Source organism: Dipodomys spectabilis, unplaced genomic scaffold (assembly GCF_019054845.1).
Source record: "Dipodomys spectabilis isolate Male_0828 unplaced genomic scaffold, ASM1905484v1 ptg000318l, whole genome shotgun sequence".
Classification (NCBI taxonomy): domain Eukaryota; kingdom Metazoa; phylum Chordata; class Mammalia; order Rodentia; family Heteromyidae; genus Dipodomys; species Dipodomys spectabilis.
Genome location: NW_024870995.1, coordinates 520,681 through 541,755, shown reverse-complemented (window position 1 = coordinate 541,755; position 21,075 = coordinate 520,681). Strand labels below are relative to the sequence as shown.

The following is a 21,075-nucleotide window of genomic DNA, read 5'->3' as shown; positions in this document are numbered from 1 at the left end:
CCTGACACTAAGTAAGTATATACACACACACACACACATTTGAAGAGGTACTGCAGTTTGGCCTTGACCTCACACTTGCTAAGCAGGCATGAACTAAGCGTACAAAAATTTACATATGAGTCTGGGAAGATGGCTCAGTGGTAGACTTGCCTTGCATGCATGAGGCCCAGGGTTCGATTCCTCAGCACCACATAAGCAGAAAGAGCCAGAAGTGGTGCTGAGGCTCAAGCAGTGCTCTAGCCTTGACCTGAAGAGCTGAGGGACAGCGCCCAGGCCCAGAGTTCAGGCCCCATGACCGACAAAAAAACAAATGTACATATATGCAACTTGTGAATTCATTTAACTGGTTAATTATCAGTCATTGCTACACAGAACTAGATAAAATTGAAACAGCTTTCCTGTAACAAGCTGTTACTCCACTGGAAAGTCCAAAGAGGTTGTGCCTAGGGATATCAAGTCTCAGGTTTGCTTGTGCAGACCTGGCCTTGTGCTGGATGACTGCCTTGCAGTAGCCGGTCAGGCCACCCTGAATGAGCCAGCTGACTGTTGAGCAGTTAAAATTCTCCTTGAAGGAGTGGTGACAGGGTAAAAGGGACATTCTTAGGCATAAAATGTCTGTGAGCCGGGTGCAGGTGGCTCATGCCTGTCATCCTGGCTACTCAGGAGGGTGAGACCTGAGGGTCATGGTTCAAAGCCAGCCTGGGCAGGAAAGTCCATGAGACTCTTTATCTCCAATAAACCACTAGAAAACTGGAAGTGGCGCTGTGGCTCAAGTGGTAGGGTGCTCGCCTTGAGCTGAAGAGCTGAGGGACAGCCCCATGACCGATGTGGAAAAAAAAAATGTCTGCTAAAGTGCTAGTCCATGGGCTCTAATGGGGCCTGTGGGCTCTAATGGGGCCCCTGTGGGCTCTAATGGGGCCCCTGTGGGCTCTAATGGGGCCCCTGTGGGCTCTAATGGGGCCTGTGGCCCAGCATTCCCATGTACATGGGCTGCTGAGGACTCTCCCTCTCCTAACTCTGTGCTCCAGGGGCCCAGGATGACCTGAGGAAGGTCACCCGCATTGCCTACTCCATGGTGAAGCAGTTTGGCATGGCACCCACCATTGGGCCTGTCTCCTTTCCTGAGGCACAAGAGGGTCTCACAGGCATTGGACGACGCCCCTTCAGCCAGGGCCTGCAACAGATGATGGACCACGTGAGTCATACCCCTTGCCTGAGGGGGAAACGGTACTGGGCCTGTTATATGAGGACCTCAGCTCCCTTAAAAGAGAGCCTGAAGCCAACCCTACTGGCTCACGCCTGTCATCCTAGCTCAGGATGACAGGAGGCTGAGATTTGAGGATCACAGTTCAAAGCCAGCCTGGGTAGGAAAGTCCGTGAGACTCTTATCTCCAATAAACTACTCAGAAAATTGGAAGTGGTGCTGTGGCTCAAAATGGTAGAACAAAAAGAGCTTAGGGACAGGGCTGAAACGCAGGTTAGTGGTAGAGTTCATGCTTAGCATCCATTGAAGTCCTGGGTTCAATTCTTCAGTTCCACATACACAGTAAAAGCCGGAAGTGGCACTGTGGCTCACATGGTAGAGTGCTGGCCTTGAGCAAAAGCAGCCAAGGACAGTGCCCAGGCCCTGAGTTCAAGCCACAGGACTGGTAAGGAAAAAAAAAGCCTGAGTGGCAGCCTGATATAAACTTTCCCTTCTGGGCTCTATTGTAGCCCTGTGGTATGTTTTCTTGGAGAAGGACCTAGTTAGTAGACTCATCCCTCTAGCTGTGAATCTGGAAGAATGTCAAACACATTGAATAACAGAACCAATATGCATGATCCCTGCAGCTGCAGGTTCTTCCAGGACAGTGTCCAGGCCTGCTCTTGGACAGCTCTTGCTGCTTATGCTCCGTGACAGCCTCAGATGCAGCAGAGGACAGACAGGGTCCGCCAGTTGTTACTGTGAGTCCCTGACAGGTGTGAACGGGAGAGTGTCTGCTGGTCATCATGAGAGATGGAAGGCATATTCCTAATCTGAACTTTCTTCCTGTACTTCCATGCTAGACTGGCTATGATGAATCTCAACAGTGTCTTCATCCTTTCCCATGACATGTCTTAACTTTTTCTGTACAGGAAGCAAAGCTGCTGGTGGCCAAAGCCTACAGACACACGGAGAGGGTACTGCTGGACAACATGGACAAGTTGCAGGCGGTGAGGGCAGCTCAGGGTGCAGTGCCCCCACAGGGCATTTCCGCTGTGTGGGGTTTAGGAGGGCACAGGCAGACCTAATCCCACCAGCACAGTTGGGGTCATCCATTTCCTTCTATCTGAAGCATGCCACACCAGTTCCTTCAAATTAGATCACCCCCCACCTTTTGTAAACATATTGTTATGATCAGTATTTCCTCCCTGGAAATGATTTGTTTCCAGTCCTGGGGCTTGAGCTCGGGGCGTGGGCACTGTCCCTGAGCTATTGTGCTCAAAGCCTACTACTCTACCACTTTCAGCCACCCGCCACTTTTGGTTTTCTGGTCTCACAAACTTTCCTGCCCGGGCTGGCTTTGAACCATAATCCTAAGATCTCAGCCTCCTGAGTAGCTAGGATGACAGGCGTGAGCCACCAGCACCTACCTACCTGGAAATCTTTCAGAAATCTTTTTTTTTTTTTGGGGGGGTGGTGGGTCTGGTCGTGGGGCCTGAACTCTGGGCCTCGGCGCTGTCCCTCAGCTCTTCAGTTTAAGGCTAGCGCTCTACCACTTGAGCCACAGCACCACTTCCGGCTTTTTTCTTTTTGCTTACGTGGTGCTGAGGAATTGAACCCAGGGCCTCATGCATGCAAGGCAAGCACTCCACCACTGAGCCAACTTCCCAGCCCCTCAGAAATCTTTTTAAGCTTTAGAATAGTTCTAGATTTACAGAGTTGTTCTCTTACAACCTATGCCCTATCTCCCCTGGAACTAACATAGTACAGAACATCATCACACACCATTGTTAACTGAGGTCCCCAATGGACTCACATGGCCGCAGACCTTCCCAGTACCCTTACTCTGTCCAGATTCCCACAGGACCTGCCACCATTACATGGCCTTTGATCCCTTGCCTCGTGGCTGGCTATCATGAGGACTGCCCTGCAGGTGGCTTGGTATTGTGTGGGGTACTGGATTATTCAGCATTTTCTCACCTTGGATAGAGGTGGTGGTTTGGAGAGGATGGCCTCAGAAGTGAAGGCCTTTTATCTCCTAGGTTGTGATGATTCACACCCAGGGGACGTAGAAACAACGGCTCTTCGTGCCACATGCAGACAGACCAGCAGAACAGCGTGTAGTTTCTTAGCACCTGCTTGTTTCCTTAATATGATGCAGCTAAGCCAAGTGTGGTTGTGCACACCTGCAACCCCAGCACTTAGGAGGCTAAGGCTGGAGGATCTCAACTTTGAATCTAGCCTGGTCTACAAAGCCAACGCAGGCAGGAAAGTACCTGAGACTTCTACTTCCAATTAACCTCCAAAAGGCCAGAAGTGGAGCTATAGCTCAAGTGGTAGAGCTCTAGCCTTGAGCACAAAAGTTCAAGGACCCTATTTCCCCCCACAAAAATCCCAGCTGGTCTGTCAGTCAGAAATCATGTTTTCAATCCCCAGTGTGAACTCCAGACCAGAGCACCTGTCTCATCAGATGCTGCATTCAGTCAAAGCCAGGCTCTCTGCAAGGTGCACATTGCAGACTAGCACTGAGCTTAAGAACTTAGACTTGGTGCGTGGGACCGGGATGGAGGGGTGTTGGCTGTTGGCAGGGGTGTCCTGAGTATATGCAGAGCTGCCTGTCAGGACTGAACTACCCACACAGGTGATAGGTTCCGGTCCTTACCACCATACCAGCAGCCAGGGCAGGAACTGTGGGCCTCTCGTAGTAAACACTCAGAGATTAAGCACTGTCTCAGGGGTTACTGTTTGGTTCAGCTGATGTGGAATACAGGGCTGGACTGTAGCTCAGTGGCAGTGTGTAAATAGCATTCTCAAGGCCCTGGGTTCCATACCCAGCAACAAACAAGGAAAAAATGTGCAAGAGTCTTTGCTCTAACCAGCAAGATGTATGGACACAGGATTGTGGGGTACATTTCAAATACTTCTCCCCCAACCGTGGTTGTGAGCCCCAGCTCCCATGCCCCCCCCACTCCCCTCTTACTGTACTCCAGTTGAGGGCCCCCATGTTTTGCCCCTGCACCCACCAGCATACCCCCACATTTTAACCCCTCTCCAAAGACATGCCCCACGTTTTAACTCTCACCACAGACACACACAGACCTTGTTTGGTGAAGAAAACTAATTTGTCAAAAATAGGTGAAATTTTTTAGAGGAAGTAGAGAAATTAATGAGTGATCTTGCAGCTGGCAGATCTCTTCCAGAGTGGAGACAGGGAGTGAGTCTTCACTGCCCCAGCCGCCTCCTGCTTCTGCTTCCTGGGAAAGCAGTTTGTCCGAAATGTCCTCTAGGATACAGAGACCCCTCTGTGGAGTGTGTCTCCATGGCAGATGCTTTGCTCTCAAAGGCCTTGTCTTTGTTTCAGAGATTCACACTGCTGTGTTTGTTCTTTCTAGCTGGCAAATGCCCTTCTGGAAAAGGAAGTGATAAACTATGAGGATATTGAGGCCCTCATTGGCCCACCGCCACACGGGCCTAAGAAAATGATTGCTCCACAGAGGTGGATGGATGCCCAGAGGGAGCAGCAGACTTCTGGAGACGAAGAGGCAGCTCCGCAGATAGCTGGAACTCCCTGACGTCACTTGCTGTGACCCAGGAACTGCTTTCTTAGCTGTTCTCCTAGTTCCTTTCAGCTGGGAATGGTTTCTGCAGAGGGTTTTTGAGATCTATTTATTGAGTTACTTATGTATACTTAGTAAATGTTCTTAGGGACTTGAGTGATTGAACTTTGCATTTATATATCAGTCTCCCCTGTGGGGAAGATTGTCAGCCTTGTTACCATTGTGGGAAGATTACAGTTGGATTGTGTGTATAGGAGTTCCCAGCGTTTACACAATGTTTCCATCCATGCCTGGCTGTGTAGGTCCCTCCCACCTCAAACTGAGCAGCTGCAGGTTCCTGCCTGAAACGTGGGTCTGTGTCTCCTCAGAATGCTAACAGGGCTGAGATGAAAGGGGCTCTGAGCCGACTTCCTTCCCTGCGTGTTTGCTCTTCCAAGGATCGCAGAGGAGTCGCCAGGCACTGAGCCCTAGGGATTCAAACACTGCCCCCTACTGCTCTGTCCTCACCGGTCTGTCCTACTGCCTTAGGGCCACCTTTTGAAGGCCCTGAAAATTGTGGTATTTGACTGACCTACTCTGTAATAGAGAACCTACATTTATACTATACAGACTCTGGCAGGTTTGTCCAGGATCACAATTCTCAGTTTGTACTGTGAGCTGCTCCATAGCAGTCTGGGCCCAGGCCACAAAAGGACCAGGTCCCTGGTGAGTCGCATAGCTCTTTCCCACAGAGCTTCCCTCCTGCCTGCACTGTGGCATTTGGAGACAGGCCCCATCACTCACCAGCCAAGGGTCCTATTCTTTTGGAGCCAGCACTTGTGCTCAAGTTAGTTGCTGGGCAATAGGAGGGCAGGTGCCTGAGCAGCTCCAAGGGACTGGCCCTTGCCTCAGTTCCCCAGTTTTATTACCAAAGATTAGTGTATGGTTGGTGGGGGGGTGTATATTGTCTATATAACTGCTCTAAAGTGGACATGTGTTACACACTGGGATGACCCGTGTCTTTTTTTTAGGAAGTCGTTTGCCGAGTATCTGATGCTTGGCCAGTACACCGGCTTGTGATACTGTTGAAAATACAGCACTTCAGTTGAGTAAAGTAAGGTGAAGCCTGGCCTCCTAGGAGTAATTGCACCAATGGACTCTCAGAAACAAGTCATGTAGAGTTTTAGCTTTATGATCATCCTTGGTGGTACTCTGTGCTTCGTTTGTGTTTGAAACGGTATTGGGCACAAAGGCATCATGATGCATGTTTGTAATCCCACCACTTTGGGGATTTTGAGTTCAAAGCCATCCTGGTCTATAACAAGATTTCATCTAAAAAAATAAGCGAAAATAAAAGTACTGTGGTTCTTGGCAACAGCCAATCTTGTTCCCCAGCCATAACACACCTCATACAAGGTTCTGGTGGTGAAGGGTTTAAGGCAGTAGCTAGGCTGTCCTGGGTATCCTGAGTGCTCAGTGCCGGTTCACAGAGAAACCGGGTTCAGTACTGACTGTCCCGTGGGCAGTTGGGTGGACACAGTTAAGACCTGATTGGACCTTCTGTGATCCGCCTTCTAGCTGACCTCCCTTTAGAATCAAGCACTCTTTGGTGAGTGTGTGCCAGCCCTGGGCTCAAGCTCAGGGCCTCAGAGGCTGGAGCTCTATCACTTGAGCCATCCCTCCACTGTCAGATTTGTATTGGTTAGAGGGAAGACTCATTTCTCAGCCTCCTGAATAGGTAGGATAATAGGTGTGAGCCATCAGTGCAAAACCATGCACATAGTCTTTTTTTTTTTTTGGGGGGGGGGGTGGTCTAGTCGTGGGGCCTGAACTCTGGGCCTGGGTGCTGTCCCTCAGCTCTTCAGCTCAAGGCTAGCGCTCTACCACTTGAGCCACAGTACCACTTCTGGCTTTTTTCTTTTTGCTTATGTGGTGCTGAGGAATCGAACCCAGGGCCTCATGCATGCAAGGCAAGCGCTCTACCACTGAGCCACCTTCCCAGCCCCCCCCCCTTTTTTTTTTTGTTAGTCTTGGGGCTTGAACTCTGGGCCTGGGCGCTGCCCGAGCTCCAGCCCAAGGCGAGCACTCTGCCACCTGAGCCACAGCGCCACTTCCAGTTTTCTGGTGGTTAATTAGAGATAAGTGTCTCATGGACTTTCCTGCCCAGGCTGGCTCTGAACCATGATCCTCAGATCTCAGCCTCCTGAGCAGCTAGAGTTACAGGCGTGAGCCACCCATGCCTGGTTCATGCATATGGTCTTTAAATATTTTAACATGGTCTTCTAAAAGCCCCAAAAGGTAAAGAGTGCTTGCCTTGCATGTGTGAGGCCCTGGGTTCGATTCCTCAGCATCACATACACAGATAAAGCTGGGAGTGGTGCTGTGGCTCAAGTGGTAGAGTGCTAGCCTTGAGCAAAAAGAAGTTCAGGGACAGTGCCAGGCCCTGAGTTCAAGCCCAGGACAGGCAAAAAAATAAAAATAGCCTGACTGGTACCTATGGCTCACAGGGTAATGAATCCTAGCTACTCAGGAGGCTGGGACTGGAGGGACCGGGTGGAAAGCCTGCTGTGGTGAAGACAGAGTCCACTGGAGTGGACTGACCCCCGGGCAAAGTCACAGAGGCCGACCACTTTCTTAAAAGCTGGAGTTGATTGGACTGACCAGCCAGGCCTGACCGAGGGGGAGTGAGCAGCCTCGAACTCAAATAGCTCAGGGCTTATAAAGCAAAAAAAGCATTCTTTTAGAGCAGTTGCAAGCAAGCTGGTGTACAGAAGCAGAACTTAGCAGTTACTTTGCAAACGCGTAAATCACACATTCCTGAAACAGAACCCTAAGTACCCCTGTACCACTTTGACCTAAAGCGGCGGGCAGTGCCTGGTGTCGGGGCCAGGTGTTCCGCCTTTGCCAAACTAATTCGAGTAGGAGAGGCAGCCGGGGGCAAACGGGTCCTTTCCTCAGCACGAGTGGTTCCAGTGCAATCCTGCCTTTCAAGTTCGGCCCTGTTCTTCAAAATCAATAATGTCGCATTTTGTATTGTTGGGGTCACCGCCTCCACCGAGCCGGCAAGGCGCTCGGCTCCCCGCCACGGGCCGGCCGCCCTCGGACGCGGCCCTGGGCACCGGCGGGCACCGGCGGGCCTGGCTTTCCGGTCACTCCAGGCACAGCCCCACTTCCCACGTTTCGGCCGGGGAGCCACCCCCGCGACGCAGGAGGCCGAGCTCTGAGGACGGCGGTCCGAGGCCAGCCCGCGCGGCCAGCCCGTGACCATCTCCGGTGAACCACGCGGCGCGCTCCGGGGCGGCGCCAGGCCCCAGCCGCGATCCTCGGTCTCCGCGCGGCCAGGGCCGCAGGCGAGGCACCCAGGGCCCGGGCTCAGGCCTCCGTTAACGGCGGACCCCCAGCCGCGTCCTCCTCCCCCGCGCTCCCGCGCCCCGCCTTCTCCCGGGCGGACTCGCGCGCAGCCAACGCCGGCGCAGCCCGGGCCGAGACGCAGCGACCGCGCAGGCGTCAGCGCGGCTCGGGCGTCACTTCCTCCCTCTTTCCTCTGATTGGTCAGAATGCTCCGGCGCTTCTGATTGGCCGGGCCCTCTACGACCCCGTGGTGCTTTGCGGCGCAGCTCCTTTCCGCTCGGCTGTTCCCCGGCACGGGAGGTGAGTCTGTGCGCCTGCCGCCGCCGGCCCGCATCCGCCGCCATCCGCCGCCATCCGCCGCCGCCGGCCCGGCGCTGCCGCCTGCGCGTCCTCGGAGGGGCCTTCTCGCCGCCACCATGGCGTCGGGCGGGGGGCTGGCGGCCGGGACGCGGGGCGCAGGCCTTCACCCTCCTTTCGCGTCCGTAGGCAGCCATGGCGCCCAGCCGGAATGGCATGATCCTGAAGCCCCACTTCCACAAGGACTGGCAGCGGCGCGTGGCCACCTGGTTTAACCAGCCGGCCCGGAAGATCCGCAGGTGCGCGGCGGGCGGAGGGCGCGCGGGGCCGGGCGGGGGGCGTCGGGGCCGGGCGGGGGGCGTCGGGGCCGGGCGGCGGGCGGGGGGCGTCGGGGCCGGGCGGGGGGCGTCGGGGCCGGGCGGGGGGCGTCGGGGCCGGGCGGGGGGCGCGCGGGGCCGGGCGGGGGGCGCGCGGGGCCGGGCGGGGGGCGGCGGGGCCGGGCGGGGGCGCGCGGGCGGGGACGACGTGCGTGCTTTCCTTCCCCAGACGCAAGGCCCGGCAGGCCAAAGCGCGCCGCATCGCCCCGCGCCCCGCGTCCGGCCCCATCCGGCCCATCGTCCGGTGCCCCACGGTGAGGTACCACACCAAGGTCCGAGCGGGCCGCGGCTTCAGCCTGGAGGAGCTGCGGGTGAGTCCCGGCCGGCCGGCCGGTGGGGGTGGCTCTGGGGTCGCCCCTCGCGCTCGGTGGAATGATGACATTCTCCGGAATCGCTGCACCTCGCTGATGAAAGTGCTTTTGAACCCTTTTCCATCTGACACCGAGCCTCTTCACGGGGCACCGCTGGGCAGAGGCTGCGCGGGCCTTCATCCGGTTTTCCTGGGCAGGTGGCCGGCATTCACAAAAAGGTGGCCCGGACCATTGGCATCTCGGTAGACCCGAGGAGGCGGAATAAGTCCACCGAGTCCCTGCAGGCCAACGTGCAGCGGCTGAAGGAGTACCGCTCCAAGCTCCTCCTCTTCCCCAGGAAGCCCTCGGCCCCCAAGAAGGGAGACAGCTCTGTGAGTGCATTTGTGGCAGGCCTGACGGTGTGGGAGCGGTCCAAGAATCTAGGTTTCGAAGCCAGGGCATCCTGTGGGTGTTCCTGGGGACCAGAGAAAAGCAGTCCTGCAACCTTTGTCCACTTCATGGCTATTGTGTGGAGAGGGCAGGGGATTGGTGATTTAGTGGGAAGACAGATGCTAATGATCAACCAACAGTCCTTCCTACTTCCAACGGGCTCTGTGGTGCTTCTCTGCCTCCTGTGGCCAGCTGTCTGGCCTGGAACCAGCATTCTGTCATTGATCATAGTGCCCCTTCCTTCAGATGCTTTATATCTAGAAATAGCCTTCTTAGCAGGACCCACTGACAAAGTGTCCATTTATGTGCACTTCCAGTAGAGAGTGGAGGACGGGGTGTGTAGTACCTTGCTACAGACCGAGCAGTCATCCGCCAGGTTTTGTGAATGGGCAGAGCAGTTTCACTGAGCTGTAAGATGTGACCAGATACAGGCAGTGGTTTCTTTTAGGAGCCCAGGACCCACGGGTGCTGGGCATAACAAGCATGGGGCCCTTTGCAAGTGAAATTGGACTCATTTGACTTATTAACATACACAGGCTGAAGAACTCAAATTGGCCACACAGCTGACAGGACCAGTGATGCCCATCCGGAACGTAAGTGGACGGTTTGTTCAGACCTTGGTCCTATAGACAAGAAGGAGTGGTGAATGAGTAGTGTGTCAGGCACCCTCAATTGGTGGCTGTTGAGGTTTCTAGGATCCCTGTAGTTCTGAGATAGCGAACTTGGGGGTGGGGAGCCCTCTGCTGCCCTTAAGAAGTTTGAGTCATTCCCATCCTTTTTGCCTGGAGGCCCAGGCCACCTCTGGTGGTCTGGTGCTGCTGATCTCTGATTTGCCCATCAAGTGGTTCTTTAGTTTTTCCTTTCTACAAAAATTGTTACAACCAAGAAACCAGATTTGATGTGGGAGAATTGTCAGGTGCCCAGAGCATGGCTCCTTCTGCCTCAGTTTTGAGGTAGTCTTGAAAGTTGTGGGCTCATTGTACAATATGACTTCCAGGTCTACAAAAAGGAGAAGGCCAGAGCTATCACAGAGGAGGAGAAGAACTTCAAGGCTTTTGCCAGTCTTCGAATGGCCCGTGCCAATGCCCGGCTCTTCGGTATCCGAGCTAAAAGAGCCAAGGAAGCTGCAGAACAAGATGTTGAGAAGAAAAAATAAAGCTATGTTTTGAGTATTATAATAAACCCTCAGGAAAATTAAGGTCTCTTTTTGATGTGAGGAACGATCCTGACTTGGTAATTGGTAAGGTGGTGGGTGATTGCCAGAGGTACCCCAGAGCCTGAGTGGTAATCCTGTTCATAGTTCAGCACTGTTGGATGAATCCCTGGTCAGCAGCTCCCTAACACCTTTTGGGGGAGTTGATATGATTGATATGGACGCTCAACTCTGAAGTTCAGTTGCTTTCTTGGTGTGCTGAGGGTCTACCACTGAGCTACATCCCATTAGTCTTTTGTCCCAAGGCCTGAACTCAGGGTGCTGTCCCCGAGCTCTTTTGCTCAAGGCTAGCACTCTACCACTTTGAACCACAGCCCTCTTCTGGTAGTTAATTGGATATAAGGTCTTGGGGACTTTCTTGCCCCAGCTGGCTTTGAACCGTGATCCTAAGATCCAGCCTCCTGAGTAGGATTACAGGTGTGAGCCACCAGTGTGTTAGTACTTTTGGGGGGGGGGGTCCAATCGTGGGGCCTGAACTCCGGGCCTGGGCGCTGTCCCTCAGCTCTTCAGCTCAAGGCTAGTGCTCTACCACTTGAGCCACAGCGCCACTTCCGGCTTTTTTCTTTTTGCTTATGTGGTGCTGAGGCATTGAACCCAGGGCCTCAGGCATGCAAGGCAGGCGCTCTACTGAGCCACCTTCCCAGCCCGAGTTAGTACTTTTTAACCAGAGCATTTTTCCAATTAGCTCAAATGCCTTAGGACCTCATTTGCACTGACATCCTAGATTACTTGGCATGCCTGTGCATCTTGACACTGGAAAGGGGTAAGCTCTGGCTGCCTGGTATTCTAAAGGTGTTCCCGCTTCACATCCAGGTGGCAGGTGGGGTGATGGTGTGTGCCTGTCCCCAAGGTAGACGGCCTGGGTCATGGTTTCAAGATGTTCCCAGCTGTACTGCTTGTCCCATTGATTCAAACCCTGAGGTAGCTTTTAAAGGCAGGCTTGTCTGGAAGGTCCAGTGTTGACAGGTGTAGATCTTTGATGTTCCAACAAAAGGAGAACTCTATCTGCTATGCCCATGTTGTCCCTGCAGGGGGCAGGGGTGGCCAAGACCTTGGGCTCAAGGCCACCCCAGGATGAGCTGGGAAGGTGGCTCCATGGTAGAGTGCATGAGTCCCTGGGTTCAATTCCTCAGCACCACATAGAAAAGCTGAAGTGGGAGGCTGGGAAGGTGGCTCAGTGGTAGAGCACTTTCCTTGCATGCATGAGGCCCTGGGTAAGATTCCTCCGTACCGCATAAACGAAAAGAAAAAAGCTGGAAGTGGCGCTGTGGCTCAAGTGGTAGAGTACTATCCTTGAGCTGAAGAGCGGAGGAACAGCTCCCAGGCCCGGAAGTTCAAGCCCCAGGACCCACTCAGGACACGCCAGTGCTGGCCCAGGGTTGGCTCGGCCTCCTGTGGCTTTCAGAGGCACACACCAGCAGTGGGATAGCTAGGTGAAAACAGCACTCCCTCCCTCTGGTCCCAGGCTGTGAGGACACAGCTGGGAACTCTTGCCAAGCCTGGAGTTCCCACGCCAGGCTCAGGTCTGGCCCTGGCCTCCCCACACCCTCATGTGAACAAGGCCTTGCTGCAGGCCTAGTGGCTATGGGCCTGGGAGTAGCCAAGAGGGAAACGGCCAGCAGTGCACACCCTCCCTGACCCCTTTCCTGGAAGGAAAAGGCCAGGGCACTACTACACAGCCTACGGTTCTGAGGACCTGCAGGGCTACAGTTTAGGGAATAAGCTAGTGACAGGTGTTGTGCGCACGGCACAGGGCGTGGGTGACAGGCATGCCCCACACCCATGTGGCCCCTTGCAGCTGGGCCTTGGCTAAGCCTCATCCACGGTGGGGGAGAAGCAGAGTGTAACCATGCCTGCCCAGTCTGCCCTGGAGAATTCCCAAGAGGGGTGCTTCCAGGAAGGGAGAGGCAAGGCCAGGTAGGGCCCAGTGGAGGGGGCAGCACATCTGAACCTCATCAAAGCCCCAGATGAGCCAAGTGAGTGAAACCAGGATGTCGGCCAGCTGGGGCCTGCCTGGGCACGCAGCCCGACACCACCTGCTTGCTACTCTGCAGTCATCACTGGCAGCCCCTCCCCCAGTGCCAGTGACCAGCCCTGCGAGCCCCTCCCAACTGGTGGACCAGAGCAGCCAGGCAATGGCTGCTACGATCTTGGGCTTTCTCCACTTCTCTCCCTCTTTTTTTTTTTTTGGATCCGGTTGTGGGGCCTGAACTCTGGGCCTGGGCGCTGTCCCTCAGCTCTTCAGCTCTATCACTTGAGCCACAGCGCCACTTCCGGCTTTTCTTTTTCTGCTTATGTGGTGCTGAGGAATTGAACCCAGGGCCTCAGGCATGCAAGGCAAGCGCTCTACCACTGAGCCACCTTCCCAGCCCCCCTCTTCTTCTTTATTCCTTTGTCCTTTTTCCTCTCCCTCTCTCATTTTTCCCCTTTTTCCCTCCCTCTTTTCTTCCTATTTTTCTCTCCTCCCCCTTCCTCTCCCTTTCTGCCTCTGCCCCCTCTCCTTCCCCTCCTCTCTCTCTCCTTCCTCTTCTTACGGCTTACCTGGGAACAGGAGGCCCATCCCAGGACTGACTATGAAGCGATCCTGGAAGCAGGCCCTCCCCACGTCTCAGAGCTCAAGCCACCACAGAAGCTAACGCGCCCACGGTTGTGTCCCCATCAGAGACTGAGTCTCCCCACACACACGAAGGCCTTGGCTTGGAGAGCAGCCCCATTTCTGGTGCCCTTGATTTGAGCTCCTTGTGTCTCTCACTGGCTGCCCCCTTCCCTGTCCTGCCGGTGGATGAGGCCTCTGCCCATCCATGGGGTGAGGGGACACTAGAAAGATCACTGCTGGGGACAGAACTAGCTTCAGAGAAGCCAGAGCACCAGCTTAGAAAGCAATGGCTCAGCACCACCTCCAGAGGGCACAGGTGGACCAAGCTCGGTGTGGCCTTAAGTCCCTATCCCTCTGAAACCCTGTGGGCCTGCTGCCCTTGCCCAACTCAGACCCTGCCAGCCAGGGGTACCTGGCCTCTCAGACCCACTGCCTTCTGAGGCCCAATTCAGCCTGGACTCCAGCTGTTACCTCCAAGACCTCTGGGCCGCCCAGTGACAGCGTCCTTAACTGGAAGGAAGTGCCTGGCCGCAGTGAAGACAGGTTCTCCTGGATGAAATTTTTTTTTTTGGCAGTCCTGGGGTTTGAACTCAGGGCCTGGGCACTGTCCCTGAGCTGCTTTTGCTCAAGGCTAGCTCTCTCTACCACTTGATCCACAGCTCCACTGCTGGCCTTTTCTGTGTATGTGGTACTGAGGAATCAAACCCAGGGCTTCATGCATGAAAGTGAGCACTCTGCCACTGAGCTGCCTTCCCAGCCTTGGGGTGAGCACTGAGCCCCGTGCACTCACATTCGGGGTGAGCACTGAGTCCCGTGCACTCACTCTAAAGGTGGTACTGAGTCCCGTGCACTCACGCTCGGGGTGAGCACTGAGCCGTGTGCACTCACGCTCGGGGTGAGCACTGAGCCCTGTGCACTCACACTCAGGGTGGTACTGAGTCCTGTGCACTCACGCTCACGGTGGTACTGAGTCCTGTGCACTCATGCTCAGGGTGGTACTGAGTCCTGTGCACTCACATTCGGGGTGAGCACTGAGCCGTGTGCACTCACACTCGGGGTGAGCACTGAGCCGTGTGCACTAACGCTCGGGGTGAGCACTGAGCCGTGTGCACTCACGCTCGGGGTGGTACTGAGTCCTGTGCACTAACATTCGGGGTGAGCACTGAGCCGTGTGCACTCACGCTCGGGGTGAGCACTGAGCCGTGTGCACTCACGCTCGGGGTGAGCACTGAGCTGTGTGCACTCACGCTCGGGGTGAGCACTGAGCTGTGTGCACTCACGCTTGGGGTGAGCACTGAGTCCTGTGCACTCACGCTCAGGGTGGTACTGAGTCCCGGGCACTCACATTCGGGGTGAGCACTGAGCCGTGTGCACTCACGCTCGGGGTGAGCACTGAGCCCTGTGCACCTCAGCTGGGCCTATGTGTTTGGGAGGGCAGCAGGGCAGGGCAGGGGGAAGGGTGTGGCCTCTGAATGTGGCTGGGGACCACAGGTTCCAGGACAGGTCCCAAGGCATGGGCCCAAGTGTCTGAGACCCTCCAAGAGCCTTGGGAGCCGGGGGAAGTCGGCCCTGTCCCCAGCTGACCTCATGGCCCGTATGAGGGAGTGGGGGATGGGGTGTGCTGATGGCACACAGGCAGACCAGGGTCCAGGAGCAGCCTCACCCACCATCCCCAGTTCATGCCTTCACAGGTTTTCCTGATCTTGGCTGGCCCAGCCCCTGGGCTGGAAGCCATCTTGAAGCTATCTGAGGTCCTGATGAACTTCGAGTACAACTCCAGATAAATGGGACTGGTGATGATGGGCTGTGGGCCCAGAGCCCATAAAGGGTCTTTGGGAACTAGGGCAGATTGACTTGGGCCTTGAAGGTTAAGTAGGAGCTGGCCAGAGGGGAGTTTTCTGTGCAAAGAGGTACAATGGCCAGGAAAGCAGATCTCAAGTCAAGGATGCCACTTGGTCCTTCCTACAATGTGTGATCTTGGCACATCTGAGTGGCCTACCTGGGTTAGGGACAGAGGGACTGATCAGCTGGTCCCCCGGGGCCTTCACAGTGTTTGTCAGCAAACAGCAACCACAAAGCACAACCCAGAACAGAAGCCGCGGAGCCCTGTGGGCTCCGCTGATGCGTAGAGCACTGAACCTTTGCCTAGTATGTGAAAGGCCTGGGTTTGAGCTCCAGCACCACAAGCAAAAATCATGCATTGAGTAGAAACTGTGTGCCAGGCACAGTGGTAGGCTGGGGCGTGGCCAGGGGCATGAGGGGACCGGAGGTGCCTGGACCTGCAGACAGCCCGCGTGACTCTCCAGACTCAGTGCACTGTAACCTGATACTTGGCGTCACCAGCACGAAGCAGAGATGTCTTTTGGCTCACCATCTCAGAGACTTCAGTCTGTACTCCAGCTCTACCTGCTGTGATGGCGGGGCGGGGCAGAGCAGGGGAGGGCGGGGCAGGAGAGGGTAGGGGAGGGCAGGGGACAGGGCAGGGGACAGGGCAGGGGAGCAGGGCAGGGGCGGGGTGGGGCGGAGCGGGGCCGGGCAGGGGAGGGCAGGGGGGGGCAGGGGGGCGGGGCAAGGCAGGGGGGCAGGGGAGCAGGGCAGGGCAGGGGGGCAGGGGGACAGGGTGGGGCAGGGAGGGGGGCAGGGCGGGACGGGGCAGGGGAGGGGGGCACTCCACCTCCTGGTGGGTGGAGGTAGTGAGAAAGGAACCAGCAGCCAAGTATAGCCTTCAAAGGCATGCCCTCAGCGTCCCAATTCCTCCAGCCCGCCTCATCCATGAGGCTTCCAGGCCCTTCAAAATAGAACTTCCAGCTGGAGCCCAGACCTTCAACACAGGAGCTAGGGGCACATTTCATATTTAAGCCATATAACCATCATGAGTCACTTCAGGTGTGAGGAGACTCAGAGACATCTGTTATAAGAAAAGCAAATAAAGCCAGGAAGCCAGGTGCTGGTGGCTCACACCTGGAATCCTAGCTACTCAGGAGGTTGAGTTCTGAGGAGCAAGGCTCAAGAAAGTTCAAGGAGCAAGAAAGTCTATGAGACTCTTATCTCCAATTAACAACCAAAAAGTCAGAAGCAGAGCTGTGGCTTAAGTGGTAGAGTGTAGCCTTGAAAAACAAGCACCCAGGCAGGCCCTGAGTTCAAACCTCAGGACAAAATTTACACTAAACTAATAACGGCATGGTGGCTTACACTGGTAAATCCCAGCTACACAGGAGGATTCAGGTTTAAGGCTGGCATGGGGCAAAACATGAATGAGGTGCTATCTGAAGAACAACAAAGCAAAAATCAGCTAGAGTACGGCTCAGAAGCAGCATGCTTGCAGCATCAGGCTCTGAGCTCAAACCCCAGTGTTGCTAGAAGAATAAAAATAAAAATAATGAAAACACTTGCATAGCATGGAATGTGGAAAATAAACATCTTCATCTTTTCTTTTCTTTTTTTTTTTTTTAGTCGGTCGTGGGGCTTGAACTCTGGGCCTGGGCGCTGTCCCTCAGCTCTTCAGCTCAAGGCAAGCGCTCTACTGCTTGAGCCACAGCGCCACTTCCGGTTTTGTAGTGGTTTATTGGAGATAAGAGTTCCACAGATTTTCCTGCCTGGGCTGGCTTTGAACCTCGATCCTCAGATCTCAGCCTCCTGAGTAGCGAGGATAACAGGCGTGAGCCACCAGTGCCCGGCTTACATCTTCACCTTCATAGTGTTTAGCTCTGGGTGCTGTTACTTGTTTATCAGAAGTTTCTAATCTTTCAACCTAACACGTTATTTCCTACATGACAATCAAAAAATATATAAGGAGAGAAATCTCATTTCCTGCATCTACCCAGGGGAGGGGACAACAGAAAAGAGCTCATGGCTGGAGTTCGGGCCTGGAGGCCCTGGGCCCCGGCAGGGAAGGGGGACCGGGAGACAGCGTTGGCCTAGGACTCACACGCTTTGTCTGGTGCGGTCCTTTCATTGCTAATGAAGCCAGCTATGGTCAGGGTTGAGGGAGGGAGGTGTCTCCTGGGATGGGAGATTCACACCCACACCTCCTACCTGCTCCTTTTCCTCTCCTCCCCGGGGGAGGCTCGGTCCTCGCCAGGGGCAGAGACAGGTGGAGCCTCTCAGATGAACTGCATGACTGCAAGCCAGCGGCCTGAAGAATGGGCCTGCCGTGTGGCTCAGCCCCTTAGCCCTGCCCAGCAACGCGTCCGCGGCCCAGCAGTACGTCCGCGGCCCAGCGATGGGTCTGCGGCCCAGCAACGCGTCCCCGGCCCAGCAACGCGTCCGCGGCCCAGCAGTACGTCCGCGGCCCAGCGATGGGTCTGCGGCCCAGCGACGCGTCCCCGGCCCAGCAACGCGTCCGCGGCCGAGCGACGCGTCCGCGGCCCAGCGACGGGTCCGCGGCCCAGCAACGCGTCCCCGGCCCAGCGACGCGTCCGCGGCCCAGCGACGCGTCCCCGGCCCAGCGACGCGTCCGCGGCCCAGCGACGGGTCCGCGGCCCAGCGACGCGTCCCCGGCCCAGCGACGCGTCCGCGGCCCAGCGACGCGTCCGCGGCCCAGCGACGCGTCCGCGGCCCAGCAGTGGGCTCAGACCGGCCGGGGCAGAGCTGCGCCAGCCCCGCAGGGAGCCAGGCGACCTCAGGCAGTCTGGCTGGCCGAGGCCGGGCCCAGGGACAGCTGTCTAAGCCCTGCGGAGCCCTGCGCGGGAGGCCCAGCGCTCGGGGCTGCCCGCGCACCGGGAGGGGCCGGGCCCGGCCGCGTCCAGGGGACACCGGGCGTCCGCCGCCCCAAGGCTCCCTGCGGCCCGAGCCCCCGGCCCAGGGTGGGGTCAGGACCCCAGGGTCTTCGAAGTGGGGGCCGGAAGCTGAGCCCGGCTCCCCCATCCGCCCCAGGTCCCCTCAGAGCCGCGGCCCGCGCGGGCGGCACAGGCGGGCCCAGAGCCCGGCCGGGGCGGCGCCTCCGCCCTCCCCGCCGGGCCGCGCCCCGGCCGCGGGCGTCCGGCACACGCGGGCGCGCACAAGCGCTCGGAGCTCTCGGAGGGCGCGGGGATGGGGCCCCGGTGCCCGGGCGAGAACCGGGGTCGGGGGACGCCGTCCGGGCGCGTCCGAGCCCCGGCCGCGGGAGCGCGGAGCCGCCCCTCGCGCCCAGTCCCCCCCGCCGCCCCCCCCCGCGCCCCGCCGCCCCCCTCCCGCGTCCCGCCCTCCCCGCGCCCCGCCGTCCCCGCGGTGGCCGTCCCCCCCCCCGCGCCCCGCCGCCCTCCTCCCGCGTCCCGCCCTCCCCGCCCCCCCCCCGCGCCCCGCCGCCCCCCCCGCGCCCCGCCGCCCCCCCCGCGCCCCGCCGTCCCCGCGGTGGCCGTCCCCCCCCCCGCGCCCCGCCGCCCCCACGGTGGCCGTCACCCCCCCCCCGCGCCCCGCCGTCCCCGCCCCCCCCGCGCCCCGCCGTCCCCCCCCCCCGCGCCCCGCCGTCCCCGCCCCCCCCCGCGCCCCGCCGCCCCCCCCCGCCCCCCGCCGTCCCCGCCCCCCCCGCGCCCCGCCGTCCCCCTCCCGCGCCCCGCCGCCCCCCCCCCGCGCCCCGCCGTCCCCCTCCCGCGCCCCGCCGCCCCCCCCCCGCGCCCCGCCGTCCCCGCCGTCCCCGCCCCCCCCCGCGCCCCGCCGTCCCCGCCGTCCCCGCCCCCCCCGCGCCCCGCCGTCCCCGCCCCCCCCGCGCCCCGCCGTCCCCGCGGTGGCCGCCTCCCGCCCCACCCACGTGCGCCCGCGCGGCCGGCGTGCGGGGAGCGGCCACGCCCGGCCCGTCCACCATTTCCCGGCCGTCCACCATTCCCGCGGGGCCGGCACGGGCGGCATGAGCGCGGGCTGCGAGCGCCCGGCGGGCCCGGGGGCGGTGCCCGCGCCCCGCGCCGCGAAGGTGGAGCTGCGGCTCAGCTGCCGGCACCTGCTGGACCGCGACCCGCTGACCAAGTCCGACCCCAGCGTGCGGCTGCTGCAGCAGGCGCGCGGCGCGTGGGTGCAGGTGGGCGCGGCGGGCCGGGCCGGGGAGGTGCGGGGGGCCGGGCCGGGGAGGTGCGGGGGGCCGGGCCGGGGAGGTGAGGGGGGCCGGGGGAGGTGCGGGGGGCCGGGGGAGGTGAGGGGGGCCGGGGAGGTGAGGGGGGCCGGGGAGGTGCGGGGGGCCGGGGGAGGTGAGGGGGGCCGGGGAGGTGCGGGGGGCCGGGGGAGGTGAGGGGGGCCGGGGAGGTGCGGGGGGCCGGGGGAGGTGCGGGGGGCCGGGGGAGGTGCGGGGGGCCGGGGGAGGTGAGGGGGGCCGGGGAGGTGCGGGGGGCCGGGGGAGGTGAGGGGGGCCGGGGAGGTGCGGGGGGCCGGGGGAGGTGCGGGGGGCCGGGCCGGGGAGGTGCGGGGGGCCGGGCCGGGGAGGTGCGGGGGGCCGGGCCGGGGAGGTGCGGGGGGCCGGGGGAGGTGCGGGGGGCCGGGGGAGGTGAGGGGGGCCGGGGAGGTGAGGGGGGCCGGGGAGGTGCGGGGGGCCGGGGGAGGTGAGGGGGGCCGGGGAGGTGCGGGGGACCGGGGGAGGTGCGGGGGGGCCGGGGGAGGTGCGGGGGGCCGGGGGAGGTGCGGGGGGCCGGGGGAGGTGCGGGGGGCCGGGGGAGGTGAGGGGGGCCGGGGAGGTGCGGGGGGCCGGGGGAGGTGCGGGGGGCCGGGGGAGGTGCGGGGGGCCGGGGGAGGTGCGGGGGGCCGGGGGAGGTGAGGGGGGCCGGGGAGGTGCGGGGGGCCGGGGGAGGTGCGGGGGGCCGGGGGAGGTGCGGGGGGCCGGGGAGGTGCGGGGGGCCGGGGGAGGTGAGGGGGGACGGGGGAGGTGCGGGGCGCGGACCCGGGCCGGGCGTGCGCCCCGGGCGCAGGGCCCCTGACGGCCCAGGGCGGGGTCTGGGGCGCACTGGCCCCGAGGGGCGAAGGACGGGACGCGGGAGGGGCGCGGGCAGGGACGGGGCCGGGCGCTGAGAAGCGCGGGGACCGCGGGCCGGGGGCTCGGGGCTCGGGGCAGGCCGCGCCGGGCGGCGGCGCCGGCGGGAGGCGAGCGGAGGCGGCCAGGCTCCCCAGCGCCCGCCGCCTGGTGCCGGGGCCACCGCGGTCCCGGAGTTTCCCGCCCGCCGGTGGCCGCCGCCGGGCAGCGGGGACCCGGGCTCGCCGCGGCTCTCCGCGCTGGCCTGAGCCCGGGTCTCGCCGCCTGGGAAAGGCTTCTGCAGGAGCCCGGCTCGTCCGGAGAGCGGGGCGCGCTGGGGCCCCCGGCCGAGACAGCCCACGGCGACCCTGAGGGTCGGGGGTGCTGGAGTTTCAGCCACCGTGGGCTACCCGCACCCCCCCCCCCCCCCCCCCGCAGCTTGAATGTGAGGACTGCAGGCAGACCCTTGGTTTGGGGGCAGAGTCTGAGGGCCCTGCATGCAGCCCGGCTAGGGCATGCCTTTGGAGAAAGGAACTGGTTAGACCAGAGAGGCTGGTGCACCCCTGACCCCTTCCGAGGGGGATCTGTGCCTCCATTTCTTCTGGGAAGAGGCTTCCACCCAGGGGTTGCCTAGCCCAGGGTTAACGTCTGACTCCATCCGGGTATTCCTGGGGAGGATTTGGCCCCTCTCTGAGCCTCAGTTTCCCCATCTGTGATGTGGCCTAGAGCAGATGTGGCATGAGAGTGCATAGCCGTTGTGGTTTGTGGCTGGCCAGCATGTGTGTCCGCGGCAGGGGAGGGCGTGCTGGGAGTCGGGGCAGGGACCCAGCATGGCCCACAGCCCTGCAGTGGCATGTGGGGGTCAGTCCCAG

At 59.8% G+C, this 21,075-nt stretch overlaps 2 protein-coding genes and 1 non-coding gene across 4 annotated transcripts in view; all 3 read left to right on the top strand.

The window, feature by feature from the left end:
* Positions 1-4,896, top strand: part of Spg7 (SPG7 matrix AAA peptidase subunit, paraplegin) — a 44,910-nt gene extending 40,014 nt beyond the window's left edge. For both annotated transcript variants that reach the window (XM_042702226.1, XM_042702225.1), the window contains 3 exons: positions 1,029-1,195; positions 2,116-2,193; positions 4,576-4,896. In XM_042702226.1, the coding sequence (XP_042558160.1) occupies positions 1,029-1,195; positions 2,116-2,193; positions 4,576-4,755 (425 nt within the window). In that variant the 3' untranslated portion in view covers positions 4,756-4,896. The remainder of the gene's footprint in view (positions 1-1,028; positions 1,196-2,115; positions 2,194-4,575) is intronic.
* A 3,393-nt stretch (positions 4,897-8,289) lies between these two features.
* Positions 8,290-10,682, top strand: Rpl13 (ribosomal protein L13). Its single transcript, XM_042702235.1, has 6 exons — positions 8,290-8,370; positions 8,557-8,666; positions 8,914-9,055; positions 9,253-9,426; positions 10,021-10,077; positions 10,482-10,682. The coding sequence occupies exons 2-6, from the start codon at positions 8,563-8,565 to the stop codon at positions 10,638-10,640; spliced, it is 636 nt and encodes a 211-aa protein (XP_042558169.1). The 5' UTR covers positions 8,290-8,370; positions 8,557-8,562; the 3' UTR covers positions 10,641-10,682.
* Positions 9,118-9,199, top strand: LOC122127978. The gene has a single exon (XR_006151338.1). It is a non-coding gene; the product is annotated as a small nucleolar RNA MBII-202 (small nucleolar RNA).
* Positions 10,683-21,075: the final 10,393 nt, after the last annotated feature.

What these genes read in the sequence shown, in the direction of transcription:
- Rpl13 (XM_042702235.1), top strand. Translation starts at nt 8,563, where the DNA reads ATGGCGCCCAGCCGGAATGGCATGATCCTGAAGCCCCACTTCCACAAG. An exon ending in CCGGCCCGGAAGATCCGCAG is followed by an intron (nt 8,667 to 8,913) that starts GTGCGCGGCGGG and finishes TTCCTTCCCCAG; the next exon opens with ACGCAAGGCCCGGCAGGCCA. An exon ending in CCAAGAAGGGAGACAGCTCT is followed by an intron (nt 9,427 to 10,020) that starts GTGAGTGCATTT and finishes TAACATACACAG; the next exon opens with GCTGAAGAACTCAAATTGGC.